The sequence below is a fragment of the Physella acuta genome, unplaced genomic scaffold (genome assembly GCF_028476545.2).
Source record: "Physella acuta isolate Inbredline_101_S28 unplaced genomic scaffold, ASM2847654v3 ptg001798l, whole genome shotgun sequence".
NCBI lineage: Eukaryota > Metazoa > Mollusca > Gastropoda > Physidae > Physella > Physella acuta.
In genome coordinates, this window is record NW_026733308.1 from 203,820 (window position 1) to 226,527 (window position 22,708).

A 22,708-nucleotide genomic window follows, 5' to 3' on the forward strand; every position below is an offset into this window, starting at 1 on the left:
ATTTGTTGTTGCATTATTTATTGCATGATATTCACATTAAATAGTTCAATTAACATTAGTAAAGAACAAAACTAAAAAACTACCATAATTTCATTATAAATGGATTTTAGTAAATGTACAAGAATACCAGTAGATCAAGATTTCACTTTCAGAGAAATCTTACATTAGAGAATGGCAACTGTAAATTAAATGCAGAGGAGGTGGAACAAAAATTCATTAATAGGATGTAGATCCTTGTTACCGGTATATAAATATATATTCAAGTAATATACTATTTGTACAGCAATTGCATTTTCAGGACAACAAAGTAAAATATTTAAATTTGTTCTGTTATTTCAAAAATGGACAAAGGTGTAATACGACTAGAAATTCAGATCTTCAGTGAGAATATTCATGCCATGGGCAACATGTTTACAACATAAACTGAAAGGAAATTGTCCAAGAAAAAATTTACAAGTACATTTAAAAGAAAATGAAGAAAAAAAATAACTAAGTTAAGTTTCTGAGTCATGATTAACTTGAAACCAAAAAACAAAGTTATTTTCTTGAACTAAACGTTTCTGAGTCGTTAACTTGAAACCACACATAAATTACAATTTCTCAAATGTTTCTGAGTCATTAACTTGAAACCACAAATCCAATGTTTACAATTTCAACAACATTCCTGAAATTTTCCCCCTCTCAGCATTTAAGAAGGGTCAACATTTATTTATTCTTTACTTATTGGATTAGCACTAGTTTATATTCAACATTGGTTTATACAAGATGGATGAACTAAACAAGTCCTGAGGAACTGAACCTGTATGACTGATGAATGGAGAATTACAATGATTATTAATAAATTAATAAATAGCAAAAATACCAGCACAAATCACATCAATTTGACCTGGTCTCATCTGCATTGCAACATTTTATATACACATGGGGCCACAGTTATAAAAAAAATGAAAGATCTGCTGAATAAAGTAAACAATAGTTTTGTTTTAAATGGCATAGAATCACTCACAGAATAAAGTTACTGCGTTGGACTTGTTCATTTTAGAATGCGCATAGTAAATAAACATGAGAAAATGTACACATGAAATTTCAGGAAATAGCTGCATTGCAAACATTTGTATTATATGAAACATTAAAATGAAAAAGAAATGAAATCAGAAATGATTGTAAACTCATCAATACCAGTATTTTATGTTAAGCTTGTATACCCACTCTCAAATATCTACAAGTCCACTACTACCATTTACATTCACAGTGTACAACAAGTAACAAAAGAAAATAATTGTGAAGAAAAAATATCAAAATGACACAGGTGCAATGGCGTTCAAATCTTTGGTAGAGACATCAATTCTCTCCCCTTCCGTCAAACTTGTCAGCCAGCTTCCAAACTGCTTGGTGTAGGACTTAAAGCTAAAGCCTGACACCTTAGCTGCTTCACCACAATCTTGCTGTATACTCTGTGCCGGGGCTGTGAACTTTGAGTTCTCAACATTTTGAATGCTTTTCATGGCACTGTCAGAGCCCTTTCCTTCAAGCGACATGTCTTTGGGTACTTTGATTTACAGAGATTATGAAAGGTTGTTGAAAAAATTGTCTAGCTCTGTATGGTAGCAACAGGAACCTATGAGATTTAATATCACCTTACAATTTCATCAGATGCACTGTTCCACATGTTACGGTTACTGTTTTACTTGTGGCTGAAAAAAAAAAGGATTCTGTAAAAAAAATGGTAACTAAGTGTATCTTGTTACAAAAAAAATCAGTAGCAGAAGAGTAACTATCCCCAATGCACTACTGAGATTGCATGGTTGAGCACTTTAAATGACTTTAAATTTATTTGATCAAGCATCCTATTACTACAAGTCTGTAAGTCAACTCGCCACTGATGCAAAACTTGCATGGGTCAGGATACTGGGTATGCTGTTTGCATATTGCAAATCAAAATGATTATGAGTGAAAGTCCCGTCACAAAGTAGTATATGTTGATTAGTTATATTTAGACCAATCTAACCATTTTAACTGGGTACCAGTAATTGAGAAACATTGCAAAAGGCTTTCATAATAAATGTCATGTTGGGAAAGGAATAAAGAAAAAAAGATTTAAGGTCAGCCAATTTCAAGAAAGCCTTACGTGATTTGAGCTTCAAATTGTCTGTCCAAGTATTTTAACTAAAACTAAGGTGAAAACTCAGTAATTGTAACTTGAAACTGCTTAGAATTAAAAATATAACCTAGACAAGAAAAGAGTGCACGTGTCAGTTACTATCTTTAAGACAAATCCCTGCTAATATAAACTTCCAATCATGAGCAATTTTGATAAAATGTGAGATTTTAAAAATAAAATTCATGTTTGTCTTTAAACAAAAAGGAAGGTTACCAGTATGAAGGGGGGAAAAAAAGGTAGTCTCACTACTTCATTTGCAAGAAAATGCAAGAAAGTTATCTGGCTTTCTAATAATTAGATTTAAAAAAATGGTTTGTTGAGAGTACCCCATTCAAGTTAAAAAAGTCTGCTCAATGTAAAGCAAACTTTATGAGCATCCCGTGGCTGAAAAAACAGTTTACCTAAGTTTTGAAGCCATTTCAAGCATTAGATATTTGCTAACTTTAGCAGTATGGTAAACTTTACAAAAGAATAGGTTCAATTGTAATTTCTAAAAAATTTAGTAAGCTTTAAACTTTTAAGTTTTGAAAACAAGGTTTTTGTAGAGGAATTCATCAGTCTATGCTTAAAAAAACAGAACTGCCACTGCCAGTGCAATTTTAAGGACAATTTCATATTCAAAGCTGTATAAATAATTGCATGAGAAGCTTAAAAGAAACTGAAAACTAAGCTAGCCAGTTTTGAGATAAATTACTCAGCTGTAAACTCTGATCCTTTAACATTAAGTTACTAAGCAAATTAAACTAGCTTTAATAGAATCTAGATCTAGATCTATTTAAAAATTTATGTTTAAAACTGATTAGGCTACAAAAAGAGCCAAGATAATTTACTAGGCCCCCCTACCATTGTTTTTACTCTTGACAGATAGGGCCTAAAAATAATAACTCCATTGCCAATTAGTTTTAGATTAGTTGGTCAAAATAGTTGAAAATAGTCAAGAAATTAGAGTTAACTAGAAAAATCTAGATCTAGATTTTTGTGTTCTCTAGTTTATCTGCTAGCTAGATTCTAGATCTAGAAACTAGTCAATCTACTTAAGAAACCTAGATCTAAATCTAGATTGATTAAAATAAAGTTCAAGCTAGGCCGCCAGGCAGTAGGCATTCATCACATATTGAGTCATATTGAGCTACTTCAGCTCGTTAGGCGAAAAAAAACATTTGGCTGGCTTAGCCGCGATACTTTGGTGTACCGTGATAGGCCTACAATATTTACTCTATGAATAGATCTAGATGTCAATTTCAGAAAAAATAAAAATGTAAAATTAAAATACAAGAGTCTAAACTACATATCTACCTGCTTTCCTCTCAAATCAGATATAGGGTACCTTCAAAAACTCTGGGTCACTAATGAATTACTAGGAAAAGGCAGGGTTTTATGTACGCTAGTGGTCATCCTTGTTCACTAAAAGGGACCAGATCATTATTTAGAATTGTGTGTTAAATATATTTTTTGTCAGGACTATTGTTATGATTTTAATTTTTCTCTCTGTAAGTTTATTTGTAAAGCATGGGCATAGGTTACTCTATTTTCTCTCTCTGAATATTTTTCTTCAGTTTGATTGGTATTTTTCTTTAAGCAATACCCTGCTTATTCAACAACAACAAAAAAACAAACATTTGAAACAACAGACTCAACAGACCTATTTAATAACAAAACCTCAAACATTTCCTTGTCCAAAAGCTCTAAGGGGCGTTTATAAATGACATCTTTCAAGTTTAATCGTTTTGCCCTCCCCCTCCCCTTTCTCGTTCAACAAGGCACATCGTCAGCTACGTCCGAAATGGTGTTACGTATTCACCAATTCTATCGAAGTGAAAGATATCAATTATCATTTTTACTCTTAGGTGTGTGACCAAAGTCTGCCAATAATATTAAAATCTGATGAATATTTGTTTTAAAAGATGTAAAAAATTTAGAATATAAACAAAGAATATGGTAGCCGGTAGCCTAGGTCCTAGGTAGCAATTGTTTTTATTTGAGTGTACAACAAAGAGCTAATGCCAATTTGGCAATGCTGTCTTCTAGGTCTAGGTCGGAAGTTCGTATAAAGCTGGTTCATTCTGGTTCCTCTTGATTCAAAGATATATAAAAAGTTGCAGTAAAAAGGGCACGAAAATATCATTTTAAAAAATCTATTAGATCTAAGTAGTATGCTTTGACAAACAGAACTTTAAAAAAAAAACCCAGAGCTTTTTTAAAAATTGTTTTGCGAAGAACTCGAGATTCTAAGATCGTGGATACCAAATTTATTCATATATATCTGAACTCACTCATCACAAACACACACACAGAAAACACCTAATTTTTCAAACCTAAAAAAAGTAGTCTATGTAATTTAAATTTTTTAATTGGTTGCTTTTCTCACTTTTTAACAAAATTAAAAAGTGAAGTAAAGAACACAAATGTGACCATTTGGAAAAAAAAAATCGCAAAAATTTTCTGATAAAAACCTCACATGATAGTTTTATTAAAATATAGGGGGACAGTATGTCTCTGAATAAGGCTTGCGCCTGAAAGTGAAACATACGTTGAAGTTTAATCAAAAGAGTGCGGGGGTTCACAATCAGACAAAAGAGCTTTTTTTTTTTTTTTTAAATTACGATAAGTAAATTTTGACACCAGGGCCAACAGTATACTGGACTGCCGGTGTCTAGATCTAGAGCGATTTTATTTTTTTAATTTTAGTGATAGCTATGGTGTGTTTTAAAAGAAGAAGAAATGTTGACCATTTGGAAAAAGTTAATACAAATATTTTATGTTGTCAAAATCAGTTATTTTTAAATTGCTTAGTTTTTAAAACAAGAAAATGTCATGTAACTTTTTTTGTTTAGCATACAATAAAGGCTATTTAAGTCTGCATATTTTACAGTTATTTGTAAAGAATAAAGAAGTACTTTGAAAACAACAACCGGGATTTGAACAATGAAAGGGATAGGGGTAAAATGCCGCGCAACAGCCGTGGAAAAAAAATCAGCACGGTGATAGTTTCCAATCGTCAAATGAGACATTGTGTAATATCAACAACAATAAAAAAAATTACACAGAATTACAGGGCGTAAAATTTACGTTTTAAATGGTACCAAGCTTATTACTCTGCGGGCAAGTTGTATTATAGAAAACATAAAGTGAAAAGCTACTACATTTTGGCTAAGCGGGTGAAACTCAAGACATAGTCTACACATACATCAAGGGGTCATCCATAAATGAAGTCACGCTTTTTTTTTGCCGATTTTTACCTCCCCCCCCCTCCCCTCCGTCACACGTCGTCACAAAAAGCCAGACCCCCCTTTAAATGACGTCACACCTCAGCCTACAACCCCCTCAAAAATGCTGTTGAAATTTTTTTAAAACATCGATATTTTTCCAAAATTTTGTCAGAAATCGGCAGAGGCGTAGCGACCCTTCCCGGCGCCCGGGGACAAACTTTCGATTTGCACCCACCCCTCGAACTTTTCATTTGCACCCCCCCTCAAACTTTCAATTTGGCGCCCCCCTAAGGTCGGCGCCCGGGGACATACGTCCCCCGCGGCCCCGCCCCTTCGCTACGCCTCTGGAACTCTACCAACATCGAGTATTTTGATCAATTCCTATTACAATTAATTAAAACCGTTTTCTAAAACGCGAAATAACGGCTAAAACTCGTTTTTAGCTCAGCTTTTTTATAATGCAAGAAAGTGACGTCACACCATCTGAAACCCCCCCCCCTCATCACACACCGTCACAAAATTAAGGACCCCCCCCTACGAGTGTGACGTCATTTATGGACGACCCCCCCCCCCCCCCAAGCAATTAAAAACATATGGGCGAAAGAGGAAAAATAGAACATAATTTTTTTTAACCTGTATCCACCCTCCCCCTCCCCTCCGTTAAAAAAGTTGTGTTAGAAGTAAAGTTTTAGCTGTCATTTCGCATTGCTATATTTTTTTTAAAATAAAAGGCTTTTTTTTTTTTTGTAAATCGAAATATAATTGATTAATGCACTCACTGTAGACCGGGCTTTGTCAAAAAAGGAATACTAAAATTTTTAGAATTTTAAAATTCTGTATTACTATTATATTTTATCGTCATAAAACCATTTTTTTAAGCTTTTAAGAGATGTTTTGTGTGTTGTAATGTGTGTATCACGTGTGTTTGAGTGTTGTTTTAGGTGAGACAAGATCATCAAGTGTGATAATGCTATGAGTTGTGTTCAAGTGAGCGAATGTGGATTTGCTAGAGGTGGTTAAAGATTTTCTTTTTTTAAAGAGAACAGGTTCTCGCAGGTTAGAGAGTGCTAACATTACAAAATAGTCCACTGTGGCGAAATTATCTCTGCGATAAATAAAGTATCCAAGAATGGGGGTGGGGGGTGTCTATTACAACACATGATTTCATGCAATTTTCCTCGATTTAAACCCAATCGCCTCACAAAGATAGATCGGCCCACTCCTTAATAATATGGCATGAATTAGATGACGGGGAGTATGCGGAGAACTGAATATTTAGGATCCCTTTATTATAGGTCCTTGCAATGTACTAGCCACAAGGTCATACACACCATTTTCAGTATTTTTCAACCGGAGGCCCCTTGCAATGTTACTTCACTCATGCCTTTAGTTGATTCGTATTCATACATTATGGGCCTACAACACAGTAGTATCATCACAACTTGTATTTCTTTTGGTAATTTACAAGTACGAGCTGACCCGCTACGTAGCATACGCCTCTATTTAGTTGTTTTATTTTCTATTTTTTAGTTATTCATAATTTGTGAAATCGACACACTACAAATGCTGTGACTAAAAATATTTTGCTTTAAAACACGCTCAGTAGCTCGTGAAGGACGATTATCCTCACCCTCACTTTCCACTCCCCCCCCCCCCCCACGTACCCCCGAGAAAGCAGTCGTCCGTGACGACAGTTTACAGACGACATTGAAAAGATCAAGCAGAACCTGTTATTACCTCCCCTTAGTTTCAAATCTATTAAAAACTAAATTATCTGCCCCTAATAGCCGTCACTAATTCGACCCCTTGACTCCTATTTCAGCCTGCTTTTCTCTTTGGGTTTGCTTCTATAGGCTTTATCCAACCAACAACAAACTACATGGGATTTTGGAGTTTCCTTTCTCGATTGGTTTCTGTCCTCAGATATCGAGCTTCATATGGGCAGAGGTTCGAACTTGGAATTATTCATTTTTAGCAACCATTAGCTTTACTAACCCAACCAAGCCTCTAATTAGTAATGTTATGATGTATGTGAATCTGAAAGTTTATGGTTAAATCTTTTGACTGATTTTAAATCTAATTTTCAAAATTAATTTGGTGAGATAACGATGAAGTAGCGAATGTTTATTAATCAGGCGTGCTGATGTTAAACTATTTTTAAGACCGGTTTTTAAGGAAAATACTTAAGTTGAGTGGTTTATATAAGAGTATATTATCAACATTATCAACTTAACCAGGATATAAAGCAAATTATTTTAGTCTTAAGTGAAAGGTATTGACTCAACAACAATAGAAAATAATAGAATTAGAATTATTATATAAAAGTATCAACTTCCTCTTGTAGCGCTACAATTAAGTCTACAATAAGAATGTTGTAAGTATTTTGAAGTGGGGTGGCAGGACAAAGAGCCTAAAGCAGACAAATGGAGAAGATCAGGGCAGGAGCCAACGACAGTGCAATTGAGGAGGAAGTGGCGCTGGGTGGCACACACACTACCAAAGGCTCCCTCTAATGAGACCAGTGTTTCTTCCAGACTTTTTTCTCCGGGGTGGCACTTGAAATTTTCGGGGGGGGGGGGGGGGGGGGGCGGGGCGGGCGGTAAACTTTCTTCGGGGGGGGGGGGCGGACACTGTTAAAAGTATTTATTTACTATATAAATTATATAAATTAAATTTTGTTCGGGGGGGCGGTAAAAATTTTTACCGAAGAGATGCCTGGAAGAAACTGAATGAGACACGCCAGGTGCTGGAGTGGAACTCCCAGAGGCAGAGTTTTCATGAAGAACTCAAGACAGCAGGGATGTCTTGAGAGGTTACAAAATCAACAGCCACTAACAGGACGAAATGGAATGTTATGGTTAAGGCTCTACGCTCCACAAGGAGTAAAGAGGTTTAAGTCAAGTAAGTCATGTACAAAATACAAGTATAAAAACAATTTTTACTGCCCTAAAAATAAGAACATTGAAATACATTTTCTCACTTTATGTTTTCTAGGATGAGACAGAGGCGTAGCGAGGGGGGCGCCGACCTTTTTGAGTTTGAGTGTGGGGGGGGGGGGGGGCAAATGAAAAGTTCAAGGGGGGGGGTGCAAATCGAAAGGGTCGCTACGCCCGTGGGATGACCACTTGCAAATATTTTTTTCTTTAGACTCAGGAAATAACTATTAATGTTTCTGAATGTATAGTGGTATTTTAACTTTGCTATGAGAAGGAGTTCCATATAAACTACTTAATTTTTTGTGTATTTCAGATTGTGTTTTTATTTGCCACATTTTGTGGTTTGGAAAGCAATAAATTAAAAATCTTCTAGAATGAAGAGGACAACATAACACAGAATCAAGTTGACAATTAATTGTACTTAGTCTTAAAAAATCTTTATGATTCATATATCACTAACAACAATTATCCAGTTTTGTATAACTGTTTTGCTTGAATATTAAAATTTCACGGTTTTAAAAGCATTTTATTTGACATGAAAACATGTTCGTGAAATAGTTACTACATTCTGAACATTAACAAAATAGATGTCTTGTCAAAGATAGAATTTAGATTACTAAAATTAATTGTCTCCCTTGTATATAGTTTGTTAAACCACAACAATTTATTATTTAAAAAATTAGTTTCTTTCTTAAAACTTGACAATAACATCAACAATTTTACACATAAAATTAACAACTTTCAAACTAATTTTAAGTGTTAAAACTTTATTATGTTTGACAAATTTAAAATGAACATACTTATATTTCTAAGCTATTATATAAGCCTTTCACAAACATCAGTTCCTTTTTCCTTTTTGTTGTCCATTTTTGCAATTTTTGAGCCAAACTGGATAGCTCTTTTGGGTTGTGTTGCTGTTTTGATCAGCCCAAGTTTGACAGCACTTAATCTCAACAAGAGCTTTTCGCCAATACCTCTAGGTAAATTCAAATCAGCCTAAAAATTATAAAGGTCATTAACTGTAAAAAAAACAACTGTTAATGGACGTGAAATATCTACAAAAAATATTTGGAAAATTCTCAATCAGATTTGAAATCAATCGATTATGAACTTTTCGACTAAGCGTGGCTTTAATTTCTAACTTGCTTTTACAAAAGAGTAATAAAAAATAGCAAGTTGTACACTTACTCTTTTATACAGTGGTATCTCGCTAATGAATTCTGTGAAAATTTCATCTAAAAATGGAAACCTGCCTTCTTTTCCATGGTCTGTAATAATCCTAAAAATACCATAAAAACAACCTATAACCAACTGATATGTTTGTAACAGTCTTATGTTTGACATCTGAATCAGAATTCCACAATGAGAAAAGGTTTAATAAGGCACACTGTTGTCTTACGTGTGAAGGGTGTCTATTATCTAACAGGTAGGCCTTATTTGATTCTAATTAAGAGTAATAGAGCATGCGTTGGCTTTAAAATCTAGAAGCTTTGGTCACAGATGAGCTTCATCTAACATTGCAATAAACATCAAATCAAAGATTATTTTCTTCAATCCAAAAATAATTTGTAATTTTGCTTCTAAATATAAAGCTACACAGAAATAAATTGAAAGCAGCTAGACTAAAACTACAAGCACCTGTCATCTCGTCCAAGGTTTCTAGCAGAAATCCTCCACATTTCTTCTTGGATCTCTGACACTAGACCAGCCCATCCTCTAGTGCTAAATGTGACTCGGTGACGAGAGTACCCAGCAAACTGTTCATCGGCAGCCATACCGCAGAGAATAACCTACAAAAGTTAACGTCAAAACTTGAAACAGTTTTTTTTACTTAAGTTATCCTGAAATAAAATTCTATGATTATTTAAAAACACTAAATAAATCTGATTAAAATATCATTGTACAAAACAATTTGAATACAGAAATTTAAAGAGTCTAGAGAGAGTAATAAGTAACTCTCTTGTACTTGTATAACCAGAATGAGCAATCATGTTAAGCCAGGAATTATTTTAACAAGGCATGGAATCTACCAATTCTCACATATTGCCAGTTATTGCTCCTGTGCTTGTATCCACTAACTCTTGCTTTCTTACACACAGTCCATTTTAGCACCACCATCTAAGCAATAAATGTTTTAATGAAGTAAATTATAAGAGAAAACATTAGTTTACTAACCCTCGCCTGGCTGGTTATCTTTTGTTTTTTATCATTGGCCAGCACACCTTGCCCACGAGCAGCAAACCAAACAGCACACCCGATACTGTCGTCTAGCACAGTGTGAAGGGGGTAGATCAGCTGACGGATGCGAGACTGTCTGAGACTCTGGACTTCAGATTGTGTTACGTTAACTTCTATAAAATTCCATTGTCGCCTGGGGTTCAATTCCGAGAGAGCTATTCTACCAGTCACTCTGTCAGGCACTTCGTAGGAAGATGATTGAGGCTCTTCATATGAACCTTCATGTATAACTTCATCTGTGAAGTTTGAAGAAGCCATGTTTAGACTAGGATGTTGAGAGCTAACTTCAGTGATGTTAGGAGAAGTGATGTTTGGACTAGGGTGCTGATGACATGTTTCACACACGCTAACTGTCCCTACCTCTGTGTAACTGGTATCAAATTTATCAGCTTTGCTCTGTGTTGTAACGGTACTGTTACAGAAACTGCATGCAAGTCCAGATGAATCTGAAAGCTTTACATTACCCAGCTGTGACTCAGCATCAATGACAGGGCAGTTCGTATTTGTAGTGATGTCATGTTTTATCTGTGTAGTCCCAAACTGCTGACTTGATGCACAGACACCGGATGATGAAGAGATAGAGGCTGAAGGAAGTTCATCATTGATTGATTTGTTATAGTTGTGTTGATTTTTTGTAGTTTTGTTTCTTTTCTTGAAATCTTTTTGTTTCTTTTTAAGATTAGGGTTACACTTCCTAGGCGCAGCTTGTTCAAATGCAACATTCAGTAGGTCGATAGGTTCATCTTCTGGGATGCATCTAGTACAGAATTATATTAAAAAATTGAGAGACTTAAAAGAAATGTGTACAAACATAATGTTTTGCATATCCCACATCTCTATCACAAAAGTTTAAACCCCCGCATCATCCCTATTTGTGTGACATAATAATATACAACTCCAAAGATGAATGCAAAAATCTTTTGTTAAAATGGTGAAACAAAACTATGCACACCAAGTTACTATTGACTATTACCCCCACTAACCCTTGAAATGTAGGGAATGGTAAAAATAAGATACATTAAATAATAAATGGCCATTTGACTCAAAGAAAGTTTTGACATTGTTAAAAGTTAAATCCTAAACTCTTACAAGTAATTTTCCAGGTGTGTTATTTACACTATAGAAAATTCTATTCATTAATCAAGTTCAATATAAACCATCAATTAAACAGATCCAGAATTAGCAGATTACTTTTGGTCTAAGCACCAATTCCTACCTGTCAGCTAAAGCAGCCAGAACAGTTGAATCCAATCCACCAGAAAAGAGAATTGCCACCTTGGCTTGTGAGTACGCTGTATCTGAACATGATATATATAAAAAAATGTAATGACACTTGGTTGGATTTAAATAATAAATTCTTATTACATATGAAATTTTAGATGTAAATAAAATTTACGATTAAATTAGTAAATAAAAAAAATTAAACTGAAACGTACATCTAGCAAGATTTTCCTTGTCAGTATTCAGGTTAACTGATGCATGATTAGTAGCTGAACATACATGTTCTGGGATGTCATTTACTCTGACACTGACAGCTGCCTGCAAGACGTGAATGAGTTTCTCAGCCAGCAAATCCAGCTCTGTATGTTCCTGCAGTATATTCAACAGCATCTCTTCAGCATTTGTACAACAATATGTACAGTGATCTGGTGTCAGTACATCTGAGCCGGGTATTTCCTGATTTAGATCTGGTATCCAGCAGTCAAGAAGACATCTCTTGTCAACAATGACAGGGAGACATGAGGGCCCAGGAGGGTATAAAAATGTTAGGACATTGTTTTCTTCAGTGTCTTCCACTTTCTGAACTGTAGCCGGCCACCTGGATCCTTTCCATGGGTGGAGTGTCAGTGTAGGTGTTTCGTTTTCTTCTACGACATCGACGCAGGAGAAGTCCAGGTTAAATATGCCAACTGATGGAATTTCAGAAAAAACCTGAATTTAAAAAAAAAAGGTTAAACATTTTAAATTAATAGTGATTAATTAATTTTAAATTAATTAAAAAGATCACCCATTAGTTGTTGCTGAATGCAAAAGCAGTTAGTTAAAATTGAGCAACAAGGAAAATGTTATCAAAGAAAAGACACTGAATGTGATACTTGAGTGACAAATGACATTGAAAAACAAATTGAGGATTTTACTCATCAAAATGTTTTTGTTTTATTTACACATTAGTTATTACTATGGCAACTGACATCTGACAGGTGCACAAACAGCTTGTAAAAGTGTCTCTCACTATCAAATAACACTCCATTTCTTATTAAATCTAAACACCAAACTATCAATACTTTCATCTCTAACAACAACCAAATGCAACTGCATCGAACTGTAAGGTTGTGATTACTGCAAGAAGTCAATAATCTTCGATATTCAACTATTTTGTCTCACACTTGCCTTTCCCTTAACTCAACACTTTGTGGGTGACTTTAACACAACTCACTTAACTGTTTCACCTGCTTACCCTAACCTACACAATAATCCATCTCACACCAAGCATACATGGACACTGCATAAAAATTCATTGGCTAAGGGCAGATTCAAAGAAAACTAAAAACAAAAAGTAAAAATGTTAAAGTATTTTTTACTATTTACCATGTCTGGTACTGCAACAGATGATAATATGAACTGGTCTGATAAAGATGATGGATGATGCCATAAGAGACTTCTTCGGCCGTACTTATCTCTGCCAAACCAAAGCTTCTTAGCATTTGCCTGTGGATATTACACCAATATTCCTTGTCATAAAAAAAACTGAAGGATATAAAAAAACACCCTAATAAATTAAGTCTAAGGGGAATAGGTGATTGTAAAAATTGTATTTATATTTACTTTTCTGTATAAGGAGTATAGAGGAAGTATTGTAATTGTGCACCGAGTCGGAAAAACTCAGTTATGAAATCTTGTCTGTATGTCTGTGTAAAAGTTCTCTTGAATACCGTTTTAGATACATTTTTCATATTCAAGTTTTAGATATTATACATAGGTTTCGATCAACTTTTGCATAAAGCTGCATATTCTAAGAACTTTTTGTCTCTTTGCGATTCTAGAAAAATGAGTGGTGTTTGTCACAAACTTAACTGCTATTTCTATACCCAATTCCACTGGAAGCGCCAGCCCAACAATTACTGTTATATAAGAATATAACGTTCAGATGACCTCACTCCCACTTTATTAATATTAAAACTAACATTTTTAACATCTGACTAAGGAAATAATATTTTAAAATTTTAAGTAAGTTACATTAAAGTATTTAAAGAAACCTTACTTGCCAGTAGACAAAGGCCCATGGTCCTTGAATAGCTTTAAATGCTTTTACAATAATTTCATCAGTCGTACATTGAGACAATATTCCAAAGAGAACTTGAGTATCATTTTCATCACTTTTAACCTAAATATTAATGTAGGACATTTTGTTTTAGATCCTTTTAAGTGCTAATCTTATATTTAGATTTTAAAAAATATTAAAACTTTCAGAACTGGAATATAAAATAAGGGGAAGACTACTAAAATTACTTAGGAGAAATTAATCAATAGAGATGATTGAAACCTGGATGCCACCAAATATTTCACCATTCCACAGTAAAGCGTTGCCTTCGTCATCAGTGACAGGCTGGGGTGTTAAAATACCTCGTAAATGTAGGACATAACCTTGCATTACACCTTGACTGTTTCTAGACAGAGGGAAAACGTGATGTTGAGATTGATCTGGTCCACGATGTTCAAGCAGAGGAATCCTTATACAATCAGGATGAGTGCCCTGTGAATTAACAAGCAGAGGAATCCTTATACAATCAGGATGAGTGCCCTGTGAATTAACAAAAATTATGATACAATTTGTAATTAAAAGCATTTCATATTGATAAAGAGTTATGCCACATTTTAGCAGTATGGCAACCATTTTGGATGATTTTAGATACCGATGTCCAATAATAGACTCTTCCATAAAATAACTGTGTTGGGTTGTTAGTAGTATTGTAATCTCGATTAATTTTATGGTGAGAAATTAGGGTTAGGCGTATCAACCTATCAACCCTTTTTAAAAGAAGATTCCATTATCAGACACCGGTATAAAAATTCTCCCACAATTTTAGATACTATTTAAGTATTTATCGTGTTAATCCCTGTCCCATCAAGACTAGAGCCAATCTAAAGCAAACAAGATGAGGTGATAGATGACAAGAAAAACCAGATAATTATAGTTATAGGTAGAGCGGCCTACAATATTATTTATAGCCTATCTGTATTAACTAGGCCTATATACTATATTATACTATACTAGCCGACCCGCGGCATATCATATGCCGCTATTTAGTTGTTTTATTTTCTACTTTTTAGTAATTCATAATTTGTGATTTCGACAGTACCAATGCTGCCACTGAAAATATTTGCTTTAAAACACTATTAGTAGGTCGTTAAGAACGATACTACCCCCACCCTCCTTTCCCCCAACCCCTACCCTACACCCCCCCCCCCAAGTGAAAGCAGCCTCCTCTTAGTTACCTCCCCTAAGTTTAAAATCGTTTCAAACTAAATTATCTGCCCATAATAGCTGTCACTAAACCCAGCTCTACGAATGTAAACATTTAGAATGAACCACAGCTCACCAGACCATGTAGGGGTGGGGGTGGTAGGGAGCGCGCTTACAGCTTGTTTTCTAGCATCTCCCAGAAGAGAATTATATATATATATATATATATTATATAGGCCTAATATAATATTAATGAATAATATTATAATATAGATAGTAATAGTAGAATTGAATATAGATCTAATCATCTAGCTCACGGGTTCCCAACCTGGGGGTCGCGACCCCCAGGGGGGTCGCGAAGGTCTTTCTGGGGGGTCGCCAACTGGTATACTAAACCTTAGTAATTTGAAACAAAACATAAATATTTAGAAGAATTTTTGAAATTCGGCTTCATTAACATCACTGGAAATGTAATAGAGAAGAAACAAAGCGCACTGTACAAAGTTGTTCTCAGTCACGAATCTATGAAATCTTCAAAACTAAAACGCCATTTGAGACGAGTCATTCGGAACACACCAAAATATATATGGAGTTCTTTCGTCGATAAGAAGCTAGTTGCAAACGCCAGAGCCTTGATCGAACAGGAAGTTTTCACCAGCATTAGTGCAAGCATCAAATGAAGTCGCGATAGAAAATGCCAAGCAAAAAAAAAAAAACAAAAAAAAAAACAATAGGAGAAAATCTCATCAAACGCTGCCTGTACGTAAATGTTAAATAACACATTTTTATTGAAATTAAGCTTTCACCATTGTCTGCTTTTCAATTTGATAAATCAACAGACGTGAGTTCGTGTTCGCAGTTGCTGGTCTGTGTCTATATTCATGCGGATGATAGCAAAGAAGAGTTGCTCTTTTGTGAAGATAGCATGGAGAAAATAAATATCTTTTTTGAAACTGGATGATTAAAATGGGTTAGAACGGCTGTGGGGGTTTGTACGGATGGTGCGCCATCTATGTTTAGCTCAAAATCGGGCTTTCAGAAAACAGAAAAGATTAGCTCCCTAACCACTGCCCTAACCAATCGACATCAAGAGTCCATTGCTAGTATAAGTCGTAAATTATATAACATCTGGAGCCTTCAAAGAACTGAGCAAAAATATTAATATAGATCACGAGGTTCTGCTCTTCTACACTACAGTACGCTGGCTGTCAAACGAAATGTTGTAAATTGTGTTTTTGAATTGAAATCTGAAATCAAATTGTTCTTGGGATTGCAAAGGAAACAAGACTTTTTGGTATACTTAAAACGACATTGAGTGGTTGGAGAGAGTATCATACCTAGCAGATGTGTTCGAACATCAAGATAAGCTTAACCTGAAGCTTCAGGGAAAATTAACGAATATTATAACTTTCCATGATAATCTCGGGGCATTTTTATCAAAGCTGCAAAATCGGTAAAGAAAACAAATCTTGGAAATATTGTAAATTTGAGAAACTCTGCGGTGTGGTAGATGAATCTGATTGTGAGATAATTACAATTTTGAAAGAAGCGATTTCTGGGCATCTTGAATCTCTTGAAAACGAACTGCATTGCTATTTCTATGAGCTGAAAAAAAGAAGAATCTGCATTTACGCATTACCCATTCTCTTCTTCCCTTGATGTTGCCAGCATTCCCGATGAATTATAAAATGAATTCTTTGATTTGCAGGATGATTCCGTGTAAGATGAAAAACTGCAGACACAATTTTGGTGTAGTATTCACCATTCATACCCAAACGTAAAATTGATTGACTTTTCGAGAATATATTTTCAACTCTATTCTTCGATTAAAAACAAAATTAAGATAATTATAATGACATAGGTTGGTGTTAACAATTTTTTTTAAAAATAAAAACTTAACCACGAAGATTTAGTGAATAGTGAATAGTATGCAATTTTACTCATGCTATTAAAACAGTTATCAAGAGTAGTTCATTATGAAAGTCTACTAGAAAATCTTATTTTAGTGCTTATTAATTTCCATACTAATTTCGGCTTTTTAATTCTATGGGGGGTCGCGGGTCACTTACTTTTTATAAAAGGGGGTCGCCACTCGAAAAAGGTTGGGAACCACTGATCTAGCTAGTGAGTAGTCACTATAGATAGAATTTATAGATCTAGATTTATGCACACATAATTTAAAGTTTAACAAATTAATTGTAATTTTAAAAGCTTAAATAATAAATAGTAAGTTAAAACTTACACTTGTTGATGCTGAAGTAGGAGATGCCCCATGGCCATGATCATCAACGCCGGATTCTGAAACTTTGAGTTCAGAACTCGGATAGCAGGATTGGCAGTGAAACGTTTCATTGTTTCTTGATCTAACAATATGAATATTACTGTTCACATGGTTGGTCGTGGCTTGAGTTTTGTGTGACAAACAGCAACAAAAAAATATCCCACACATTTAAAAACTTTTGTAATAGTATTATATTCTAGACTTCTAATGTTGAAATCAAGATTTCGATCCCATGCGTAGAGTTTCTTGAGTGGCCTATTTGTTTACTTTTTTTTCATATTTTCATTACTTTGTACTGCGATGTAGATATATAATTTTATTTTACGTCTTTTACGCAAATGAGTTGACTAGATGTTGCAAGAAATAAATGTATTTATTATTAAAATGTATAAAGAACTTTCAGTTTAGGCCTAAAGTTTTAAGATTACTAGATCTAGATCTAGTAACAGCTAGTAACCAGTAGCGTAGCGAGGGAGGGGGGGGGGCGGGGGGGGGGGGGACATATGTCCCCGGGCGCCGACCTTAGGGGCGCCAAAATGGGTTGGAAAAATAAATTGAAAGGTTGAGGGGGTGCAAATCGAAAGTCTGAGGGGGGGGGGGGGGGGGTGCAAATCGAAATCTCGAGGGGGGGGGGGTGCAAATCGAAAGTTTGAGGGGGGGGGTACAAATCGAAAAGTTTGTCCCCGGGCGCCGGGAAGGGTCGCTACGCCTCTGCTGGTAACACGCTTTTATTTTAATAATATATACACTAAAAGAAGAAAACGAAACAACTTTCTTTATATATAATTTTACGCACGACTATTTACATACATCGCTATAAAGAAAAGCGCAGACTGCTTTATTGTGTATTGAGAGAAAAAGTAAACGTGTCATACTGTAGGCCCATCTCTAAATCATCCGCTGGAGACTGAGCAAGCACGGAAAAATGTTCTGCATGCAAAGAAGCGACATTGAAGAGGTGAAATGAAGATGATCTGTGGTTGGGGACACACACATCACACACACACACACACACACACGCACGCACACACAAACACCCTCATGATACACAGCTAACAATGCTTGAAGCTAATTGGCCTTGGTGTGACTTACTAGACGACTGAAAAAAAATTAAGCTGAATTTCCCATATATCTTTTCTACGGGTGTAATTTTAAATCGCTGGCAAAATAGCAGCTAAGTAAATAATCTCTAAGATGATTTCACGGAATTATTAGAATTTAGAGTGAACTTTAAAAGTTAGTCGCTAGTCAAAAGTATGCAGGCGATATCAAAATCAATATAAACATTGTATTAAAGGGAAGGAACTTATAATCGAACTACTAAAATTACCAAAAGGAAATAAGACTTACATTAAAAAATCAAAATATAAAACAAAATTTTTTGTTTTATTACTATAAAAAAGATGATTGTTGTTTATTTATATATTTTGTAAAAATAATAGTTTCTAAGAAGGTAAAAATTGAAGTATAGTGTTAAGTTTAACATAAAGACATTAGCTTTTTAAAAAAGATTAATTTAAAAATTCAAATTACATCTATTATGTAATAACCATTCCAGTAAACAATCCATTCAGCAAATTTTGGATCCCTAAAAGTATAGGGACAGTATCACCAACAGCCAACAACAAAACAATTAGACAAGGGGTCGGCGACCCTTTGGGACTGAAGAGCCAAAAGTTATTATTTCCCAAATATCCCAGTTTTAAAAGATCCACTAACACCTTTATTTCAATATTATGATATTTAATTATGATTATATATGGTTGCCCTGAATTAGACTATGCCTACGTCCTACGATCATATTCATTGAGATTTTAAAAGAAAAAAATTAATAAAATAAAATAAAAGGTTTTTTTGATGTGCCATTCAAAATGTTAAAACAGTGGTAAGAGCCAAGCGAGCAAACAGCTGTAACACTATGAGGCAACTATCATTTTGGGGCTCATTATGGGGTGTTATAGCTCCCACTCCACCTAACACCCCCTGCCTACGCCACTAATAAAATCTTTCGATTTGCACCCCCTCATGTTTTTCTCTATATATTTTGCTATTTTTTGCCTCGGTGTCACCCCCCTAAATGGTGTCACCCGGTGCGGTTCGGACCCCCCGCCCCCTCGCTACGCCTCTGTGTGTGGTTCAATATTCAACACGAAAACTAGCATCTTGAAGTGAGTTCAATCAAGACAGACAGCTGTCCATGGGGGTGGCTCTAACCCACCGCTCCCCTTGCCCTTACCACTGATTTAATATATATTTTAACCCCACCCCCAATCACCCCCATCGCACTTGTTTATATTATAAGATTTAAAGCAAAATAAATTTAGGACTTAAATACTATTGAACTTACTGTGTAAAAAACAATGGGTTGGCATAAGTGGAATAAGACAGATTTTTTATTTTTTACTGTGGGTTAGTCTAAATGAAATATTAATAGCAGACTGTCCATTTAGTGTTAGCTAGGATTTATGTTCAGATTTATTTTGTTCGGTTAATTTATGTTAATGGTACCAATCCTTTTTTTATTCGACCTTAAACTTGCCGAGGCCAAGGGCTAGTGGACCGTGGCATTAATTGGTTCCCTTATCACGTGGACGCCCGGCTACTATAGACGGGCTACAACTCGCGTTAATTTTAATTAGTAACAAATTGTGGGCCAGGGGCGGCCGCGGGATTAACTTTTAATTAATTGACCCCTTGACCACTTCAAGTATCTTAAGTCGCTTCCGGAAGGCCGAGGAGCAGTTAGGGATTTGCACGCAGGCGGGCTGACCCCTGGATACCGCGTTAATTTGCATGTAGAGTGCTCATTGTTTCCTGTCCGCCCGACACCGAGATGCACGAAAATGCAATTCCGGCAAGTCTCCGGCCAGGCTGATGGTGAGGCTGGGTTCTCGTTCTTGTTTGAGAGTTGAGGGGTTGGGGCGGGGGGGGGGGGGGGGGGAAGGGGGTATGCAGATAGTGTGTGTGTGTGTGAGGGCGGGGGTGGGGGGGGGTGAAGTGACCCGCTGGGTAGGAGGGGTGAATTGGTCACGCTTGATTTCACGTTCTTGCTCTCTACAAGTCACGCTTGGCTAGTTGATAAGATTGTTCTATTTTAAGCCAAATCGTTCATTATAATCATAAATCACCCTCTAACGTTTTCTCACCCTAAGCAGTGATATTTAAAAAAAACTGTCTTTGTTTCTAGTTTTTATGTATCCACGCTTCATACGTTGCAAATAACCAATTAGCTTAAAATCGCATTAGTGACATCCAATTAATGTGTTGAGAATTAAAGATACACATACACACACACGCACGCACGCACGCACACACTTACGCGCACACACCACACACACCACCCACACACACCACACACACACACACACACACACACACACACAAAGTAACGTATGAGCACAAGAAAATTCTGAAATACATCTGGATGTAAGTATTTTTATTCTTGATCTATATTTGTTTCATTATTTTAATAATTTTTGTTTTAAAATAATGTTTAAAATTTATAACACTTAAAGTTTAAAGCTACAGTAAAATTAAATCGGCCTACTTATAATAGATTCTAACTAGTGTTGTCTATAAATATTTTTTTTAAGTGATTCTGTAATTTAAAAGAAAATTAAATTTCAAGTTATAAAATATCCTTTATTAATTTCAATTTCACGACAGCCGCCATGAATTTTGCCACTCAACTACCATGCATAAAACATCCGGGTGCTTTCGCTACAGACGCCACCAGTGACGGTCATTTAGCACTGGTCATCGTATCGGTGATTCATCTTCATCAGACTCTGGTCGATTGATGATAGAGATTTTTTTTTCGTTTCCCGTGAAGCTTGCTTGCAAATATTCACCCGCTTATTCCCCTTTACAGTCATGGGAGATGGAGTTGCAGTGGCGGTCCAGAGTTACTTCCCATGAAACCCATTTGGCTGTTGAGTTACAATGGTTCTCTCTCAGTTGCTTCCCTTAGCGCAAATAAGAGTGGGTTGTTTCAAAAGCCAAATTATCTGCCTTATACCCGTAAAGGCTGTGTTGTGTGTGTGTTTATGTGTGTGTGTGTGTGCGGCCATATGTATTTTATTTTGCATTCTTTTTTTTCCAGTTAAATACTGATGAATATTATTTTTAATGTTAAGACTAATCCTAGCTTTATCCTCACACTTAGCTCTTATAATCATTTTCTACTAGCATATCTGGACATCCATATTTTATTAACTTCAGAGACCATTTTGGTGCATCATGTAGAACAATAACTCTAATGTAAAAAAATTATAATGGCTCGTACATTGTATATATATATATATATATATATATATATATATATATATATATATATATATATATATATATATATATATATATATATATATATATATATGCGCTCTACAAAGATATTTCTTCCTATTAGACTTGCATGCTGCTTTTAATTTTGCGAGACCCATTCGTCTCGAGCCTGTCTCGTCTGCAGCCAGACCAGCAGAGGCCTGCACTTTAAAACCACGTGACTATCGCTGACCACTCGGCCAGTATGATGATTGCTACCGAAGCCTCTAAATTACCAAAAGGAAATTAGCTCCCTCTTCATTTTCGCACCCCCTCCCCACAGGCTAAATCTAATTTTTTCCCCACCTGACGTCATCAAAGTTGATAGATGACCTCACGCCATCATCTGACCTCGACACCACACACTCTGCGACAACAACAGCAGCTTTTGGCTTAGACGGTTTTTCTGCGCTCTAACTAGACGCCAGCTTCTAGCGCTTGCTTACACTTGGCAAAATAGGCCTTAATGAGGCTTTTGTCTAAAGAGCAGAATACTTTGGGGGATGGGGGGGGGGGGGGGGGGCGACGACTGCACCTTCCAGCTCCCACCAAGAGAAAAATGTCCGAACGAAACCATGTCTTTTAACGGTCACGTGTCAAAAATAACGACCGAATTAACAATAATAAAAAAAGTATGTTCTCGCTGAGATTACGGATTAAATAAATATAATTTTTGAAAAATGGCGACCTTGGTGGATAGTAAATTATTTATTTTAGCCAATTATTTCTCATTCTCTTCAACATACGTCCTATAAGTCCTCACGGTATTAGATACCACAGCTACATCTATGTCTATTACTGTAAGCCCTTTAATTCCTGAACAACGAATCTGTCTGCCATCACTCTGTTCTGTAAAATATTACAATTTTTCTTGTTATGTGCTTGTAGATGCTAAGTCAGTAGAGAAATAATGGAGCGTAGCTCAATGTTAAAAAAAAAAAAAAAAAAAAAAAAAAAAAAAAGCTGTTAGCATTAAATATGGATAATTAACACTGAAACAATGTCAAATTACTTTAGGGATAATTGGTGAAGCAGGTTCTAAAAGTGATATTAAACATACATACTAACTTCCTCACCCCAGATATTCATAAGGAC

General features: G+C 35.5%; 1 protein-coding gene and 1 long non-coding RNA gene across 2 annotated transcripts; both read right to left on the minus strand.

Moving 5' to 3' along the window:
• Position 1: 1 nt before the first annotated feature.
• Positions 2 to 3,576, minus strand: LOC131930549 (uncharacterized). Its single transcript, XR_009384136.1, has 2 exons — positions 3,458 to 3,576; positions 2 to 1,694 (listed from the first exon to the last, which is right to left on the minus strand). It is a non-coding gene; the product is annotated as an uncharacterized LOC131930549 (long non-coding RNA).
• Positions 3,577 to 8,804: 5,228 nt separating this feature from the next.
• LOC131930553 (asparagine synthetase domain-containing protein 1-like) lies at positions 8,805 to 17,558 on the minus strand. The gene is made up of 10 exons (XM_059287095.1): positions 17,252 to 17,558; positions 14,089 to 14,298; positions 13,807 to 13,929; positions 13,134 to 13,253; positions 11,981 to 12,476; positions 11,761 to 11,842; positions 10,482 to 11,301; positions 9,945 to 10,096; positions 9,495 to 9,585; positions 8,805 to 9,302 (listed from the first exon to the last, which is right to left on the minus strand). The coding sequence occupies exons 1-10, from the start codon at positions 17,456 to 17,458 to the stop codon at positions 9,123 to 9,125; spliced, it is 2,481 nt and encodes an 826-aa protein (XP_059143078.1). The 5' UTR covers positions 17,459 to 17,558; the 3' UTR covers positions 8,805 to 9,122.
• Between the last annotated feature and the right edge of the window lie 5,150 nt (positions 17,559 to 22,708).